Source organism: Poecilia mexicana, unplaced genomic scaffold, assembly GCF_051168715.1.
Source record: "Poecilia mexicana isolate PSO_F unplaced genomic scaffold, ASM5116871v1 scaffold_23, whole genome shotgun sequence".
In the NCBI taxonomy this organism is placed as follows: domain Eukaryota; kingdom Metazoa; phylum Chordata; class Actinopteri; order Cyprinodontiformes; family Poeciliidae; genus Poecilia; species Poecilia mexicana.
The window spans coordinates 22,538,553-22,557,849 of record NW_028263392.1 but is presented as its reverse complement, the minus strand read 5'-3'; the positions used below and the strand labels follow the sequence as shown (position 1 = coordinate 22,557,849).

At 44.5% G+C, this 19,297-nt stretch overlaps 1 protein-coding gene and 1 long non-coding RNA gene across 2 annotated transcripts; one reads left to right on the top strand and one right to left on the bottom strand.

Annotated features, from left to right (window-relative positions):
• Positions 1-29: 29 nt before the first annotated feature.
• On the top strand, positions 30-18,256 carry LOC106904864 (calpain-8-like). The gene is made up of 21 exons (XM_014969357.2): positions 30-2,826; positions 2,904-2,973; positions 3,044-3,162; positions 4,415-4,548; positions 4,618-4,792; positions 5,587-5,661; positions 5,733-5,818; positions 5,931-6,005; positions 6,096-6,256; positions 11,660-11,805; positions 14,494-14,505; positions 14,591-14,799; positions 14,909-14,948; positions 15,029-15,094; positions 15,777-15,834; positions 16,410-16,471; positions 17,396-17,464; positions 17,589-17,667; positions 17,752-17,868; positions 17,958-18,010; positions 18,081-18,256. Exons 1-21 carry the CDS (start codon positions 2,590-2,592, stop codon positions 18,105-18,107), a joined length of 2,070 nt encoding a protein of 689 aa, XP_014824843.2. The 5' UTR covers positions 30-2,589; the 3' UTR covers positions 18,108-18,256.
• Positions 7,300-8,656, bottom strand: LOC148152649 (uncharacterized). The gene is made up of 2 exons (XR_015762197.1): positions 8,237-8,656; positions 7,300-7,598 (listed from the first exon to the last, which is right to left on the bottom strand). It is a non-coding gene; the product is annotated as an uncharacterized LOC148152649 (long non-coding RNA).
• Positions 18,257-19,297: the final 1,041 nt, after the last annotated feature.

Sequence of the window (19,297 nt, the reverse complement as noted above, 5' to 3'; positions counted from 1 at the left end):
CCCGGTGTGTGACCATCAGACGCGCTTGTCTGGATTCTTAAAGCGTTTTTGGAAAAGATGCAGAAAATCTTAAAGCACATCAGAGACTGTGAAGGAAGGAGTTTTTAACCTCCAAATGTCTTGCACTGATTTTCTTCATGGATGCCAGCAGACCGGCGCTGAGAAGATGGTGGAACCGTGAGCAGGCTCCAGAGGCGAGGCGTTTAAGGGCCTGGTTCTCACCTGGAGGAGAATGGCTCCAGCTGCCAGAGACTCATCCAGCTGTTTTCCATGTTGTCTGTTTCAGGATTGGTCAGATTGAGAACCTGGCTGGAGGAGAAGACGTGGCTCTGAAGCAGGAAGTTCATTAGGTGAACTGATGCAGGTGCGGTGAGGTCCACGACTTTCATCCTGCAGCTCCTTGATCCCAGGTCTTTGCTGCCTCAGCATCGGGGTCAAAGGTTGAGGAGATTCTGCAGCCAGGTGGTTCTGGCCTTGGGGTCCGCCATGGAGGTTCAACCAATCAGCACCGAGGGAAATGAATGGTGCCGGTCGATTGGAGTGGCATTGTGGCTTTTCAGCTTTCTTCTTTGAATATTTTGGAATAATTGTAGTTTTGTTCCACAGAAACATCTAGAAACAGGCGAGTCCTAAACCAGGACTAAATGTTGCCATCTGCTGGCCTTGTCTCGGCTCTGCTACGTTCCCAGCTGGATGGAGATTTATGTACTCCGGTGTCTGTATGGAGAGTCTGTGACATCCTCTGAGACAGGGCTGACTGCATTTGGAGAATTTTACAGAGGCGTTTGTAAAACTCAGAGAAGAGTTTTGTGGTCCAACAAGCCGAGTTCAGAGAGGCGGCTGGAATAAACGTCTCTGTTCACAGCGACCAGAACCAGAAACAGAACAGAGCTGTTTCTGGTTCCAGCTGGGAGATAACTCTGTAAGAGCTGAACACAAAGAAGGAAGGCGCGGCTGTTTGCTTCCGCAGCTTTATGAAAACTGAACAGGAGACACCAGGAGTAGAGACTTTATGAAACGACTGAATGTTGTGATGCTGCTGAGCCTGTCGAACAGTCCAGAGCTGTTAAACTCAGCAGGGCAGCGAAGTGTTTCTGTAAGGAAACGGTTCAGGCTGTTTTTATCAGGGTCACCTCTCTGCTGCTCCAACTGCTTTGATTATTCAGGTAATTATTGACAGGTGAGCCACTGCTCTGGGATCAGCGTACCTGTCATAAAGTCATAAATGCAGCAGCAGGTTCACCTGTTGGCTCGTCAGGCAGGAAGCCGCAATCGGCTGCTGCAGGTGCCTCCAGGTGTGGCTCACATCGTTTCTCTGTTGCTTCAGATCTAAAGTCTCAGCTGTCCTGCCCTCTGAGCCTCCAGGTAAGCTCTAACTTGTCTTTGCTCCGGCTCTCAGTGCAGGACACACAGCGGCGGTTAGCAGCAGGAATCTGATTTACATGTTTAGTTTTATCTGAGGAGCTGACGCTGTGACATGCTGAGACTCCTTGATGATTCTTCGCTTTCTCTGGATGACTTCTGCGTTCTGCATTGCAGACAGGTTCAGGAGGCGCTAGGCATGATGGGTAAACCCCTTCATAGGCTCACCAATCAGAGCGGTTTTCTCACCCATTGTGAGTTTCATGGAAACTCAGCTGTTCAGTCTTTGTCTCTCCAGTTCCTTCACATGGTGTGGAAGCGCTTTTATTTCCTCTTTGAACCATTCCTGAGTTCTAGCTTCGGTTTTCTATGCTTCTCACTTTCCTTCCAGGTGTTTTTCAGCCTAGGACTTTTCTCAACCCAGTTTTAGGAGTTTCTGTAGACGATTATTTTTGCTTGATGCCAAAGATCAAACACAGGATGTGTGTAAGAAATTAGAAGCTCCTCATTGCACCAGCTGATCCAATGGCAGGATCCAACCTGTTGGCCTAGTTAAATCCTGTTGTCCACTGTTTTTGACCAGACAGTAGGTCAATGCTAAAGACGCTAACTGTGCAGAATGCTGCATCCAAGTATGTTAATGGGAAGACATTCCAGCAGCTGGACTCCAACCATCTTTATGCTAAATGGCTTCTGAAGCAGAAACATCAGAACCGGGCCGGAGAGAACGGACCGGACCATCAGGGTCCAGAGTCCTCCTCCAGAGTCATTCCCAAAGGGAAATTCAGATGAAAGGAAACCTTTGATTTTATTTAGGAATGAAGATCTGGAGGAAACATGAGGAGCTCAACAAAGTTTCACCTGAAAGGAAAAAGGTTTAGAAAGACGAGAGGATAAAGACGGTTCTGCTGTAGAAAACTGCAGAACCACCGAAACGCTGTTCTCTGGGAAATCAACTGGAATATGGAACTGGACCTGCAGTCCTGAACGTCTCCACTAGTTACTAGTTACTACTAACTAGTTACTAGTTACTTCCAGAAACGGCACATGGTTACAGCTTGTTGCTGAACTGATGAACCAGCTCTGAATTTTGCTGTTTTTTTCAACTCTTTTCTCATGTAAAGCTCTTTACAGGAGCTTCAGGTTAACCAGGCCTTGCCTTGACTCAGAGTCCGGCGACCTTTGACCTGGGCTGTCTGTAACGTGCCCAGCCGTCGGCCCACAGCCATGCCGCCTCCAGGAGCCTGTCTGAACATCATGGAGGCCCGCCACCGCCGGGACGGCTTCGGCCGCGCCTGCAGCCCCGGCCGGCTCTTCGGACAGGACTTCCAGCAGCTGAAGGAGTTCTGTGTCAGCAGGCGGCTGAAGTTCATCGACGACATGTTCCCGCCTGACAGGAAGTCCATCGGGCAGGGAGTCCTGAGCCCTTCGGACCTGGCCCGGGTCGTCTGGCTCCGGCCGGCGGTGAGTGGTTTCAGATTAGGCTGATCAGACGCTGCAGGTGTCAGATGGAAATCCGGTTGACTTGTTGCTTCTTGCAGAGAATTGTTCAGAACCCGTCCTTCGTCCTGCGAGGGTTCTCCAGGTTTGACTTTGGTCAAGGAGTTCTGGGTGAGGCCGCCGTTCCTGTTGTACGCCGTTTCATCGGATTTCCTGGTAACTTGTTTGTTTCTCTGATCAGGAAACTGCTGGTTTCTGGCATCGATCGGCGCACTGACATTCCAGGATCAAATCCTCCAGCAGGTCGTCCCTCAGGAACAAGGCTTTGATGAGAACTACTGCGGCCTGTTTCATTTCAGGGTAAAACGACGTCCGTCTCCATGGAAACAGGCCTGGTTCTTACAAGCGCTTGTCCTGCCAGTCCGTCGGCGTGGCTTTCAGAGTGACGCTCGATGAACTGTGCAGTCCTTGATGGAGTCGTGCTGCCGGTCGGAGACGTTCCTCCCCGGGTTGGTTCTGCTGTCTATGCCGGCCACAAGGACTCATTTTACCGGACAAGAAAACTGTCCCAGAAATTATCGCCAGAAACAACAAAGTCAACTAATATAACGATGATGATAAGGGGATCATGATCCATACCACTCAAAGACTTTATTTACTAAAGAACATTTAACACTGGAGCTGGAAAACATTTTAAATATCCAAAATAATTAAACAAACAACAATAATTAAAATGGATTATGATGATTCTCAATATTAATATTTCAGCTTGGACAGGGAAAACAGGCAAAAGTCCCAGAATCTTTAAAAATCCCCAGATTTTAATAGATATGTGAGAGAAGCATCTCTTTAATGACTGCTGTCCAAACTGAACTTATTGAGCTCATTTTAATTTATAACGTGATTAACTGACTTATTGGTTATGGGGAAGGCTCACTTGGTGACGGAGTCCGTTCCACTGCAGTCTGATGAAGTCCGCGGGTTTTTCTATACTCTGGTGCCGTCTGCATGTTTCCTCATCCAGTTTCAAACAGGGTTGTAGGTTCAACTTCCCCAGAGGCAGATGGTTCTGCATTTGGCTGAGTAACATGGTGGATATTTGAGCCCGGGTTGGTTTCCTGGCGCTGAAGTCCATGGAGGCCAGAGTGTTGGGAACCAGAACCGTAACGTGTGTTTGGGATCGTTGTCCAACTGGGTCCAGGTTGGAGTTGAATCTGGAGCCTGACCTCCTTCTTTAGTCGTTTTGCACGATGCAGAGGACCACTGGTAATGAAACGGTCCCACAGGATGACACTGCCACCACCATGGCTGACGGTTGGTAGGGTGCTCCCAGGTCTTAAAGACTCCCCCAGACTTTTCATTGGGATCTAATTGTTCAGTCTTTGTTTCCTCTGAGCAGAGGAGCAGCAGATTGTGGTCTGGATTTTTCCTGAACATTCAAACATGTAAGTGAGGAAAACTATGGAGGAAATAAAGGGTTCGAACAGAAGGCATTAAAACCTCCGATGGTTCTGACTTTAGTCACCATGATAGGTGTATGTAAACTTCTGAACACCAGTGGTTATTTGGCAGCTAGTTCTCTGGGCTAACAAAACGTTTTTTCTCTGTTTAGTTCTGGAGATTTGGGAAGTGGGTGGACGTTGTGATTGATGACAAGCTGCCAACAATCAACGGCAGCCTGATCTTCGTTCAGTCCAAGAAGCAGAACGAGTTCTGGCCCGCCCTGCTGGAGAAAGCATACGCCAAGTACGCTCAGACCGCTCGTGTTCAGCAGCTTCCTCTCTGCGTGTTACCTTTCATGCCTTCCTCCATCAGGGTGTGTGGCTCCTACACCGACATGAATGCTGGGACTCCTGCAGAGGCCATGATGGACTTCACTGGAGGCGTCCACATGTGCATCCAGCTGTCAGATCCTCCTCCGGACCTGTGGGAGCTGATGTCCAGAGCAGGGAACTTTGGCGCTCTGCTCAGCTGTAGCACGCCACAAGGGGTACGGAGAAATCTGTCCTCCATTTTCTTATGATGTTCACCTCAAAATGTTTAGATTTCACTGGTTTCTACACCGCGTATAGCTGGAGACCTTTTGGAAAACTTGTCTTAGTTCAGTCTGTTGTGAGTGAGACAGAAACGTAGTGGTCATTCCTTGCTGGTTGGGGCAGCAAACCCTGACTACAGACCTCCATCACACCAAGACACCAAGACCAGGCAATAATGGGTCAGTGTTGGGAATAAACAATGGAGCAAGTCAAATGTTGATGACAAACCCCCGCTGTGAGAGCCAATGATTCATAAACTCAGACATGCAGCTAACCCTAATCCCAATTAGATGTTAGTAGAAAAATAATAAAGAAACTAGAAAAAAATCTTTATAGGTTTTCAATGATCTTTTTAGATAAACTGGCATTCCCTGACATGTGGAGACCATCTCTCAGCATGCTGCCAGTAGGATCGATCCATCCAAAGCACAAGATTCAGCTCCACTGAAGTTCAGCTTTATTTTCCTTTAAAAGCCACATCCAGTTACTGAAGCCTCTGTCTGAAGGACATTAAGATCTGGATCAGTTCAAGGTTCCTCCTTTTAATCAACAACAAAACAGCGATCAGCTCGCAGTAAGAACAGGTCCTACAATAAGACGATTTGTCCGCCGTTCTTTTACATGCTGGTTTAATGCTGCATATCATCCAGTACCCTAGTAATGGATGAGCTGCATGAACCACCCATCCATGTTGGATTTGCAGCATCTTCTGCTGTCAGAAATATGAATTCTTGTTTTGCATCTGTAGGAGTCGTCCTCGTTGACCTTGTCTCCCAACGGCCTAGTCCAGGGCCACGCCTACACTGTGACTGGAGTCGTCCAGGTGAAGGCTCCCACCAGCAGGCACGGTCGTAATAAACATGGCTGTTGCTGACAGTGTGTGTTGCTGGTCAGATGACGAGCAGAGGGAAGCCGGTGAAGATGCTGCGTCTGTGGAATCCCTGGGGAAAAGGAGAGTGGAACGGAGACTGGAGCGACTGGTGAAGAAGTTAATCTCTGATTCATGATAAATGGCTCTGCAGCTGGAGATGCTTCATTCATCTGAAGCTAAATAATGCTGCAAACAGTTAACAACCGCTGCTGTCCCTGCAGCTCGTCTCTGTGGCAGACCGTGAGCTCCCAAGACCGAGAGAAATGCCTTTCAGTGGTCAACGACGGAGAGTTTTGGTGAGTTAAATTATTCATCCAGACGTCTTGTTTTATTTCCCCCTGAAAGCTTAAAGCTGACATTTTATTTGACATCATTAATCATGACAGGATGATGCTGGAGGACTTCTCCAAGTTCTTCACTGATCTTGACATCTGTGGTCTGAACCCAAACTTCCTGGACGAAGACCCGTCTTCCCAGTGGACGACCTCTGTGGCAGAGGGCTGGTGGGTGGCGGGAACAACGGCTGGAGGCTGCATGAATTACAAAGGTAATCTATTACAACTACTGCAGAAAATATCAAAATGCTTTAAACAATGTAAGTAATCTTTCCAGTAAATCCACCAGAGGAAAGGCTGAAAGGCTCAGTGTGGATAAAACTGTTTGGAGGTTTTCAGTGAATTAAAATATTCCAGGGAGAAACAACTGCTTAGAATAAACGTAAAGAGATATGTAGAAGGAAGCAGCAACTTTTCTCTTACATAATCCACCCAGATAGCACAGAATGATTGAAACAACATTGAATCAATGTCAGCCAGAAACATTGAATCAACGTTGAACGCTGACATTGAAACAACATTGAAAGTGGTCGGTGACTTGTATGTTGAATCAACGTTAGGGTTTCAACCATAACTGACATTATATCAATGTTGATTCAACCATCATCTGTATGTCAACTTGTATGCATATTTGTGTTGATAGTACATTGAATCAGTTATGAATCAATGTTGATTCTACATTATATCAATGTTGAGTCAACCATCATCTGAACGTGGATCTGCATCCGGATTTCGGTTGATTCTACATTGAATCAATGTTGATTCAACACTCATTTGACTGTGGATCTGCATGCAGATTTGTGTTGATTCTACATTGAATAAGTTAGGAATCAATGGTGATTCAACCATCATCTGAACGTGGATCTGCATGCATATTTGTGTTAATTCTACATTGAATCAATGTTGATTCAACACTCATTTGACTATGGATCTGCATGCATATCTGTGTTGATTCTACATTGAATCAGTTAGGAATCAACGTTCATTCAACCATCAGCTGAACGTGGATCTGCATGCAGATTTGTGTTAATTCTACATTGAATCAATGTTGATTCAACACTCATTTGACTGTGGATGTACATGCAGATTTGGGTTGTTTTTATATTGAATGAAAGCTAAGGATTTATGTACATTTTACGTCTGATAGGTCTACATCATAACATGCCACTAAAAGTTTCTTCACTGGTGTTAAACACTGTATTATTGGCAGATGATGCGTAAACTGTGTACAAAAGTTTAAAAATGACAACATGGGTTTGATATAACATTTTATTTAAGAAAAGAGGGACAGATCTTTAAACATATTTGATTCCTTTTTGACTGTCAAAACAACAGTATGTTGTCCACAGAAGAACAGAGTCCATGAAGTTAAGCTTTGTACTGTATGAAGTAGGGAAACAGTACAAGTTGTGGTAACCCCAGTTTGACTCTGGTTGGCGTCACTTTGATTCCTTGCGATGTCTTCCTCTCGTTCTGGTGCGTAATGAAGCCACTTCTTGACAATTTTGCTGCAGTCCTCAAGAGTCAGCTTTGGGTCAAACTGCAGAGCAACAGCTGAAAAAAATAAAAGTGAGGAAGGTGCCAGTTAGAAATATGATAAACATTTGAAAAGTTCTGAAACACAATGAAAGATTAAACAGTGAACTGGTTACAGGTCTGAGAACAAATACAAACCATATAGTTCCCCATGTGCACTCACTGTTAAATTAATATCTTAATCTTTCATTAATATTTATCTTAATGTTTACATATACAACTGCATTTACCCATCAAGCTGCAGTAGTGTAGGATTTATGATATTGATATTAAATCAATATTTAAAATAAAGGGCTGTTTATCAGAAAACCTAACAATAAAACTCAGGGAGGATCAGGGTTTATTTAACACACCAGAGACAAATAAATCGAACAAAAGGTGATTTATAGTGTAGTTGGAAAAATTATAATTTATACAGAATAAACTTCCATCAAATAGCTGGTTCAATCTTCCATCAACTACAAATATTTCCAAATAAGTTGATTAAATTCCTTAAAAAGAGTCTATATGCTAATAAAGATCCCACACAAGTAACAATAGTCCAGTTCAATTTAACCAGTTACCAATCCAAGGATCAACAGACTGAATCAGTCATTAGCAGGTTTAGTTCAGTGTTTCACCTGCCTTACATGTTAAGTGTTTCCTTTCTGCCTCACCTGGATTGAATCTGTGGATGATTAACAACCTTCTGCACTTCTTGATGGCTGCAGACGGTCATGTAATCATCCAACTCAGCTGTTCTGGTACAGAGGCTCATTTAAGCACGACCCTAAGCATATCATAATAAAAAGTTAAAAACAAGTGATTACTATCACAACAATTTAAAGCCCACCTGGACCAGCCAGCCTTACACTTCCTTGTCCACCACATGCTCTCCCAGACCAAACAATAGGCCCCGCCCTATTTTAAAAACTCAAATCCCACAAAATCTCACAGGATTTCATACTTAGGCCTGGAGTGGTGGGTAGGATGAAAATAATACAAAAGGAGACATGACCTCAATTATTAAAAATATCCGTTTTGCCCCAAAATAACCAGGATTACTATGGGCACAAAACAATGCCCTTATTTTTCAATAAACACATTTAAGATCAAAGTAATATTGAAAAACTTACCATAAAAGTGCTCAGCGGAGAATTCAATTCAGAAGCCAGTAGCAAACAAGCCAGCAGCAAAGTGGCTGTTTGGTTGGGACAAACCACAAGTGTAAAATTGGGGAGGTGGACTGTACAACTCCTAGTACAGACTTGTAGATGTTTTTGTGTCAACACATTATGCACAGTAGTAATAATATTTACAGACAAGTAAGAAAATGTACAGAAAGGAATCACAACCCACTGTTCTCAACATGTAGTGCTTAATTTGAAACATGATTAACCCCCACCTAGTAATAAAATGTTCTGACCCAGAGCTCAAGGAGGGGGAGGGAAGAAGGGATGAGAGGGGGTAAAGAGGAGAAGGTTGGGAGGAGCGGCTGGGTGGGGGAGGTTTGGGAGGGAGTAGGGGGAGATGAGGAGGTGATGAGGGATGCAACAAACTGCCCAGATTGCACACAACGGTAAATAAACGTTGAATTATAGTCAGAATGGTTGATTTTTGGTTGAGGTCAACAACTGACGGTTGATCAACCATCAAACAACCATCCACCTCCAGCCAAGTAACCAATGTTGAAACTGTGTCATTGAGTCAATGTTGTTATGTGGTTGAAATCTAATGAATGAAATGCTAATGTCTGATCAACGACTGATCAATGTTGAATCAATGTTGAATCAATGTTGAATCAATGTCAGCTCTTTTGCCACACCCCTTCCCCTCCTCTCCTCCTCATCAGAGCTCTGGGTCAGAGCATTTTATTAGTGAGTGGGGGGTATTACATTCTAAATTAACCTCTGTAAAGGACAGTGGGTGAAGATTCATTTCTGTACATTTTCTTTCTTTTTCATAAAAAAGTCCTACTGACCATTTGTGTGTGATATATTGACACAAAAACATCTACAACTTACTACAAGGAGTGGAGCGGTCCACCCCCGCCATTTACATGAGTGGGGGTGGCGGGTGGAGGGAAGGGGGTTGGGCGTTTGAATGGCAGGCGGTGGTGAGGGGTGCAAAAAACACCTGAACACTTTGATTACTAGTTTTTCCCCAAACCTTATCCTCAAGGCAAACTGACCTGCATGCTTTCAGTTCAGCAAAACCTTGTTAATCAAATGTTAATTAAAATCATGTGTGCTGAATTAGGGAAATGGCTAAAACTTGCAGGGCAGTGTGCCTGGTGCCGGTGCTGAAAAACACTGGATTCGATGTGGCATTTCAATCAATGAATGTTAATTGGCTAGAATTGAATGGTTGTTTGATGGTTGATCCAGCTTCTGTCGTTGACCTGAACCATACATGCAGCCTTTGTGATCATAATTCAACATTAAATTAACATCGTGTGCTATCTGGGTAGTTCTTCCCCAAACCTTGACGTCAATCAAACTGACCTGCGTTTTTTCAGTTCAGCAAAACCCCGTTAATCAGACGTCAATTAATATCATGTGTGTTGAATTAGGGAAATGCCTAAAACTTGTAGGGCCTGGAGGACCAGTGCTGAAACACACTGGATTCGACGTTGGCATTTCATTTATTTGATGTCAACCACAAAACAACATTGATTCAATGACACAGTTTCAACATTAGTTAATTGGCTAGAATTGAATGGTTGTTTTATAGTTGATCCACCATCAGTTGTCGACCTCAACCAAACATGCAACCTTTGTGATGGCAATTCAACATTGAATTAACATATTTTCCAACAAGCCAACAGCGAAGCAGCTGTGTGTTTGGGACATCCCACTCATGTAAACGGTGGGGGTGGACCGCTCCACTCCTTGTAGTAAGTTGTAGATGTTTTTGTGTCAATATATCACACACACAGTCAGTGAGAATTATTATGAACAAGTAAGAAAATGTACAGAAAGGAATCACCACCGACTATCCTCTGCAGTGGTTAATTTAAATGTGATAACCCCCACTCAGTAATAAAATGCTCTGACCCAGAGTGCTGATGAGGAGGAGAGGAGGGGAAGGGGTGCATCTGACATTGATTCAATATTGATCAGATGTTGATCAGACATCAGCATTTCAGTCATTAGATTTCAACCACAAAACAACATTGATTCAATGACACAGTTTCAACATTGGTTACTTGGCTAGAGGTGGATGGTTGTTTGATGGTTGATCCACCGTCATTTGTCGTCTTCAACCAAAAATCAACCATTAATCAGACTTCGGCATTTCAGTGATCAGATTTCAACCACAAAACAACGTTGATTCAATGTCACAGTTTCAACGGTTTGATTGGATGGTTGTTTGATGGTTGATCCACCGTCATTTGTCGACTTCAACCAAAAATCAACGATTCTAACTATTTTTCAACGTTGATTTAACATCATGTGCTATCTGGGCAGCCATCTAGAGTTTGCTCCTCATCTTTTGAAAACTGGTCAGTTGATGGGAAGATGGGAGAATCTAAATCAGGAGGAAGACCTGAGACGGAGGGTTGTGTCTCTGGTTCCTAACACTGAACTGTGAGGAGTCACTTTGGACTGAAAACCCTGCACAAGGTTCAGCAGGAGTCCAACAGAAAAGATCCAAGTCCAACTTTTCAGTTTTAATGATTAATTATTAAAATTCAAACATGAACGTCAGTAAACTCTTGTTTCTGATAAGAGCAGGTAGAAGTTCATGACTCATTGTTTCAACATCAGGAAACAGAAAGTCCTCTGTCAGTAAAGACTGCAGCTTTCCTGAAACTGATCCAGTTTCCCAGTAAGACAAACACATGAAGACAAAACACGTTAAATAATGTCAGACCTCTAAGACCAAGGCTGTCTAGCTGCAAAGTACAGCATGAACAAGGTTTCCCTGAACTCTGGCTGGTGGAGTGCTGCGCAGCGTAGCGTAGCTCTGAACCTGAACCGGACCGCGGCACGACGCAGGCAGACGATCTGGCAGATTTCATCTCACTGACCCAGTGCATGCAGCCTCTGGGCTGTAGCTGTCCTTTCCTTGCTGAGAAGCCTGACCTGTGTCTGCAGACAGCTTCTGGACCAATCCACAGTACCGAGTCAAGCTGTGTGGCGAAAAGGCTGAGAAAAACATCCTGGTGTCTCTGATGCAAAAACATGACAAGAGGAACCGACACCTGGTGCAGAACCTCCACATCGGCTTCTCCATCTTCGAGGTAAATCTCATCCATTTGGCACCAGGACTCATTCTACTGACTGGGTCAGGCGCTGTGTGTCAGTTAAACCAAACAGGAACAGTTTAATTGTGGAGCATGGTGGAGGCTGGTTCTGCATCATAGAATCCAGCTTTATCAGACGCTAGTTAAGGAGCAGGTAGCACACACTCCAGTACATCCACCAAGTTACTTTTCCTCCACATGTCGAGTTTGGCATGGAGGTCAGAGAGACCGAATCCTGCTGCATGGCCTGTTGCACTCAGGCTTTCCTTAAACATAAAGGCCGGTTTACAACCAAAAGCACTGCTGGTTCCTCAAGGTACTGAGACGGTAACCTGCAAGTTTCCTGCTGGTGGAGCCCAGTAGTCAGGAACTCTGTGATTAACCAATCTGCTGTTCAATACATATCCAGCAGATACCCATTCCTCTAATTATTACCCTGCAGATCTCTTAAAATCATCTTTACAGCACTACGATGGTCAGGGCGTCCTGAAGGCTGGCTGAAGGGGAAATGTGTAGAAAACTCTCGCTGTGTGAACCAGGTTTTAGCACCATGAAGGGAAACCTTTAGGAGGCTTGGAGCATTTAGGAAGCAAACCTTTGAGTACCACCACGTGAACTTGTAGATCAGGGGTCCCCAAGCTACGGCTCGCCTCCTCATTTGGTCCGGCCCCCTGAACAATACCAGAGAGCATTCAGTGTTTTTTTTCATATATATGTGGATTTTTCTTCAACCACCAGGGGAGCTCTTGAGCAGATATGAAACTTAGTTTCCCTCAATGGAATATATACCAGTCAGTACCAGTCACCGTTTCGCTCACGGTTTTTTTCCATTTGCATTCTGGGTAAAAATCTATCTACAAACGCGAATATGTCGTCGGCAGTAATCCAGCCCCCCCAACCCCCTGGTCCACAGTTTCACAACCCCCCACCCCCCTCATCAAAAGTTTTCTAAGGTTTCTTTCTCGAATAACTAAGACCGGCCCCCGACCAGAAAAGGGAACAGTTATGTGGCCCTCGCAGGAAAAAGTTTGGGGACCCCTGTTGTAGATGGTGTTGTAGTCTAGACCACCTAACCCGAGACCAAATCAAGACCTGAGTGTATCGAGACAAGACCAAGACCAGCCCTGCGCTACGTGACCCAATGCAATGTGAAATATGATCAAAATTACTTCTTGCATTGATCTGAAAGATTCATATTCCCATAAAAACACCTAAATATTAAACTCTTGGAGCTGAAATAAATTTAACCAGTATCATTATCAATTCAAACTCTAGTCTGTTGCCATCCCAAAAAGACAACGCCCTGGGCGGTTGCCCACATCGCCCATGTCAGAAACCCCCACTGTCTGCACCATTAAACGGAGCAATTAACGCAATTCCCCGACGGTAAACAACGCTCATCTGTGAACACTGCGCAGGGCGCAACAAGCAAGAAGGAACCAGGCAAAAGGCGTCTGACTCTCTCTCTCCTGCTGCATGAAGCCCAGCAGCTCAGAGCTGTAACATCTGCCACATGACAGGAGACGAAATCAATCGGAGAGCAATGAGCATGCTCTGTCTGCTCTTAAATTCTTGTTTGATTTATTTACTAATAAATATCAATGTATATGATTAAATAAAATAATAATGGCTACTGCAGAGTACCAGAGCATTACAAGAACAAGGAATGGCTCTGAGCGAGGCTCCAGTTCTGTCATCCTTAGTAAAGACCCGTTTAGTAAAATCAGATCGTTCATGAATGTAACATCACTGGATTGCAGGCTTTGGTCACAGCGTTGTTCCGTACATGCGACAACAAATTAACTGTTTAGTGATAAGTGATAATTTTACAGTTGTGTTCTTGACCAGTCTTGAAATAAAATCCTCAACACCCGAGACCATCAAAAAGTGGTCTGAGACCAAGACCGGTCTCTAGTTCTACAGCACTGTAGACACCCTGAACCTTGTCACCAAAGGTCCGCTCACCGTCCCATAAATATCCAGGAGACGGCATGTAAACCCGCCGTGGTTCGCTGTTGGCACCTGTGTAACGGGTGGTAAGTCAATCAGGCAATCAGGTTTCGATGAAATCTTTTTTTATTCTGGAGAAGAAGAGTAAAACAATAAATCAACCTCCTCTTCTAATCTCCTTGCACTCCAGCCTAAATGTGAAAATAAAAACAATGTTCAACCGGAGTGTGCTGGATTGGCACCGGTTTTTCGCGCCAAAATAAAAGAAAGAAAATTATAATAAAACTGGTTATAAAAACCCACAATGATGGTAAAAACTGCAAAATAACGCATTAACAAACAACAATAAACATCATATGATAAAACTTCAACATAAACAACAACATCCGTAAAGAAAATAAACATATATCGCAGCAGTGAACTTGTCTGACTTACCCACAGCAGCGCAGAACAAGCTGTGAGGGAAAAGGGGAAAGCGGAGATGCTATGAGGGCGGACCGAGCTACGGAAGCCCAGGAGACACAAACGAGGCAAAGTGTAGAAAGGCGACCCCCCCAGGCAAAACAACAAATAACTAAATAAGATAAAATTCACATATTCTCAATATAAAATGAATTACAAATTATAATTTTTTTTAAAAGTACATTTGTAACTCTGTTACACCTGCAGGTAAACATAAGGTTGTTTGTTGCATGTCTAAATATAAGCTGATTTCTTTTCATCTGATTTTTCCAGGTGAAAGAACAGGTAAGATGTATTTTCACAGTTTCAAGATTAATTTCATATTTAATAAATCAGCGTTGGAGACCTGAGACGTTCTGTGGTGCCACAGCATCAGGCACACAGGGGGAAATTCACGGCCTCGTTCTTCAGCTCTCAACAACCCGTCGCCCAAACGAAGACCTTCATGAACGCTCGGGAAGTGATGGAGCTGCTGACGCTGAAGCCTGGAGAGTACATGATCGTCCCGTCCACCTTCCATCCCAACGAGACGGCGTCCTTCCTCCTGACCATCCTGTCCAAGACCGAGACCCGCTGCTAGTACGTCTCTGCATCATCAACAACGTCGTCGCGTTCTGCATCTGTTCCACTCTGGAATAAGGAGTGTTTGTTTGTAAAGAGACTCTGTGTGAATGTTTTTTGTTCACAGTGAGAACTCTGGTGAGCGCTCTCCAGAACCAGGTCCACAGGTACCAGATCACATCATCACAGATTATGTCTGGCTGACGAGGCACTGACTGAATTCAAACATGGCCGATGTGTTATTCAGGCGATGAAGGTGAACAGACAGGAGGATGAAAATAAGGACGCTTTCTTCCGTCAACATTCAGACAAGGTACATATTCTGATTTATCAACATTTATTTAAAATAAGGCCAGAACTTTAGTACTTTAACTTCAATTCATTAATTACAGGGCTTTTATACGAGTTAAATATTTCAACATAATGTTAAAGGCAGCAATGGACAACATAACTGCTCCTCTTGGGCCTCTGGGGTTAATTTCTGCTTCTAAACAATTTAATTGGACGCTGGAAAAGACAAAACTCTCCTTTCAAGTTGTGCTAAAAGGATTTAGCCTATCAGCAAAGCTGTTCTGGCCTAAAATAGCACCTTGATGCTAAACATGTAGCAGCTAAAGCTAATGTTAGCGTCCACATTCTAAAGAAGCTCCAGACTTGTCTGGAGTTCCTGAAACTCTAGAAATATTAACTTTGCTCCAATGTGGTGGTTGAAGAACCTGAAGATTAAAAACCATAAATATGTTATTTTTTTCAATAATTTATGTGCATAAAGGGGTTTTGAGTTGAAAATGTTGATATGATTAATTACAGACCCTGCAATTAACTTAAACAATTTAATGAGTCCCACCACTAGTTTAATCCAGACGGAGGTAAACAGTTCTGAGTTTTTAGAGATCAGAAACAAGAAATTAGCTCTGCTGCTAAAACGGAGGTAGAGACAGATTGCAGAGATGCCGGGTTAGAAACATCAGCTGAGTGTCATTTGTTTCCTGCAGTATGAAGAGATGAACGCAGAGCAGCTCCAGAAAATCCTAAACGAGAACCTTCTAAAAGGTCCAGACCGCAAAATCCTTCTGTGATCATCAACAGGAGGCGCTAACGCTGCTAACTAACACTGCTAACGCTGCCAACTATTGCTGCTAACTATTACTGCTAATGCTGCTACTATCGCTCCTAGTTATCACCGCTAAAGCTGCCAACTATCACTGCTATCACTGCTAACACTGCCAATTATCGCTGCTAACGTTGCTAACTATCATTGCTAAAGCTGCCAACTATCGCTGCTAATGATCACTGCTAACACTGCCAATTATCGCTGCTAACGCTGCTAACTATCACTGCTAACGCTGCCAACTATCGCTGCTAACTATCACTGCTAACGCTGCCAACTATTGCTGCTAACTATTACTGCTAACGCTGCTAACTATCACTGCTAACTATCACTGCTAACCCTGCCAATTATCGCTGCTAACGCTGCTAACTATCACTGCTAACGCTGCTAACTATCACTGCTAACGCTGCTAACTATCACTGCTAAAGCTGCCAGCTATCACTGGCATCGCGTTGTCAGCGATAGCTGCTAATGCTGCCATTGCTGCTATGCTAACACTCTGTGCTTGGGTCTGCAGGAGACCTGCAATCCGGGGGTTTCAGCATCGATGCCTGTCGGAGCATGGTAGCTCTCATGGACGTATCCTGCTGCGATGTTCAGAACCGCCCAGCCCGCCTGGCAGGGTTCTCCTTTGCTCACATCAGACAGATAAATGGAGTAAACACCAAAAGCAGCTTTTAAATTAACATTTTATTTAATAAGAGAAAAATAACCAAACTGTTTCTGTTGAGTTGCCATAGTAACACCCAGACCTGAGAGCTGCCTGACCTCTGACCTCATTAAATGATGTGAACAAAACCCGTCTGACAGCAGGAAGCAGGCTGAACCAAGTCAGAACCAGGACCTGCCAAGACGCTGCTGCAGTTGTTAATTCAGTTTGTTCATTTTGTTCTTTCACACACAATCAAGCAAATTCCATGGTGAACTCAGAGCACACTGCTCCAAAGGTACCAGATCACAGATCTGCAGGAATCAAAGCCACTAAATCCTGGATGAGTTTCTCTGGTCGGAGACTTTAGTCCTCTGGGCCTGAAATGTTCTGCAGCTGCTAGAAGGACCACTGAGGAACCAAAGGGTCAGGTCAGAGGTCAGAGGTCAGCCTGATCTCTGGTATCCAGCTGGAAGAACTGAAGCTGTGTTGACTCTAGATCTGTAACTCTAGGTCTGAAACTCTAGATCGCTCCTGTGTAGGTCTGAGGATAATAACTCCAGTTTCTGTTCAGCCAGAGAAAGTTTTGTCACCTTCACATATTGATCTGTTGTCTGTTCAGTGATTAGATGGGGTCAAAGGTCACCTGATGACATAGTAATGTAGAGGTGTGTATCATCTGCATCGTCATGGTAACTAGTCTGATTTAATGGATATTAAACAGAAGGGACCCCTGTACTGAGCCATGGGAAACCCCGTCTGTAGCGTCTTTGATGAGACTGGACCATTTGTTGCTTCCTGAGGTTTAATGAGCAGCAGGTCACATGTTTTCTTCCTTTACAATCAGTTTAAAGACGTCAGTAACTGGGAGACTGAACAGCAGCGAGTTCATCCGACTGTGGAACAAAGTCGTCATTTACAAGGTAACAACATCAACTCTGGCTCTGAGCTGCTGCGGCTTCCAAAAGTTTTCAGACCCAGACGTGTTTCCACCTTCCTGTTCCACAAACCTCCGTGTTTTATTGACGTGTAACGTTTGTTCGTCAGGACATTTTCTTTCAAACTGATGTTTCTCGGACCGGAACCCTGTCGCTGACGGAGCTCAGGAACGCACTCATCGCTTCAGGTACTCCAGGTTCTGCAGAACCTCCTGGTCATGTGACCTGGCTCTGAGCTGGGCCCGGTCCTGACCCGGTCTGTGTGTTTCCAGGGATGAGAGTCTCTGACGACACACTGAACCTGATGGCGCTGCGCTACGGCGCCTCCTCTGGTCATATGACACTGGAGAGCTTCATCAGCCTCATTCTGCGTCTGGACTGCATGTTCAGTGAGTCAGCCGGCTGCGACCGAAGCTTCTGGTCCAGATCAAGCATCTAATCCGGATTAAAGGCGCTAACATCTCAGTTTCTGTGACAGAGATCTTCCGGCAGCTGTCTGATGGGAAAACGATGAGCCTGCAGGAATCAGAGGTGAAGACGTCAGCCTCACTCCTCTGAGTGGAGCAGAAGGAACCACTAATGCTGCTCTCTCTGTTTCCAGTGGATCTACGTTTCCATGTACACATGAGTCTGCAGGAGGACGGGCACACAGGAAGAAGATCGGCTCCCTCTCACCTCAGACTGAGCCAGAATAATCTACCTTAAATTAATTTCATGTGTTTTCTGTGGAAAACACTTCAACTTCACAACTGATGTAATAAAAACACATATTTCAAATTTTACTGCATGATGGCTTTATGTCGCAGGTGGTCTCAGGTTTATCCTTCCTTCCATGTTGTCCGATTGTCTGCGAGGAAGTGAGAGAGGCAGTTCCTCGACCCTCCAGCTCCTCCTGAGGATCCCAAAGGATTCCCAGTTTCATGACGTTTCCTCCTGATGGTCCAGTGGACTCACTTCTACAGAAACCAAAACATTTCTTCTGTCTCCAGCTGCTTTGAGCAACCTGTTCCCCTCCTGGCCTGTGGGGGCGCTGCAACAAGAACCACTGAAGGAAACGACACAAAAACCTCTGAAAACACTGAGAGCAACTTCCTTCTTCACCAGATGGAAACAAGATGGAGGCATCAGATTTTAGCGGTTGGAGGATTTCTCTTTAGGCTAAAGACCAGGAGCCATTTCTGCTGCTAGCGCTAGGCTAGCAGGTTAGCTTTGGTTGTATTTACCCAGAATGCCCTGCGCTGTAGTCCACTTCCTGCTTTTGAGGCGGTCTCCGGTCCGCTTGCCGTTCACTTTCGAACCGAACCCAGACCGAGGTTTGGAGGGCCAGAGGTCAGAGGTCGATTAGCGTTCGCACCTCACCAACCGGACCGGACTTTGACTAGACAAACCAACTGGAGTTGGATTGAAGCGGATCAAACGCGGCTGGTGAAATGATGCAACCTGAAGTTGGTAATTGTTGTTTTTCCAGAGTCAAAGGTCACCAAGAGCATCAGGTTCGTCTGCCATGCAGATCAGAGGAACCAATCAAATCAAATTCATGTCTACAACTGTTTATTCTGTCTGATGCCGTTTGCTCCCTATTCAAGTGATTTTATTAATTTTGTAAGGTGTCCTTGAGTGCAGAGAAAGTTGCCAAAAAATAAAATGGATTATTATCATTATTATTGCCATCAAGAAAGCCTCCAGCTCCAGGCCAGGAAAAGGTAAACACCACCGAACACAAATCACATCAAACATGGAGTAAAGATAACTAGCAAGACTGGCTATGGACTCCATATGTTAAAATAATAAAGTAATAAAAGATAAAGCAGCTCAGAT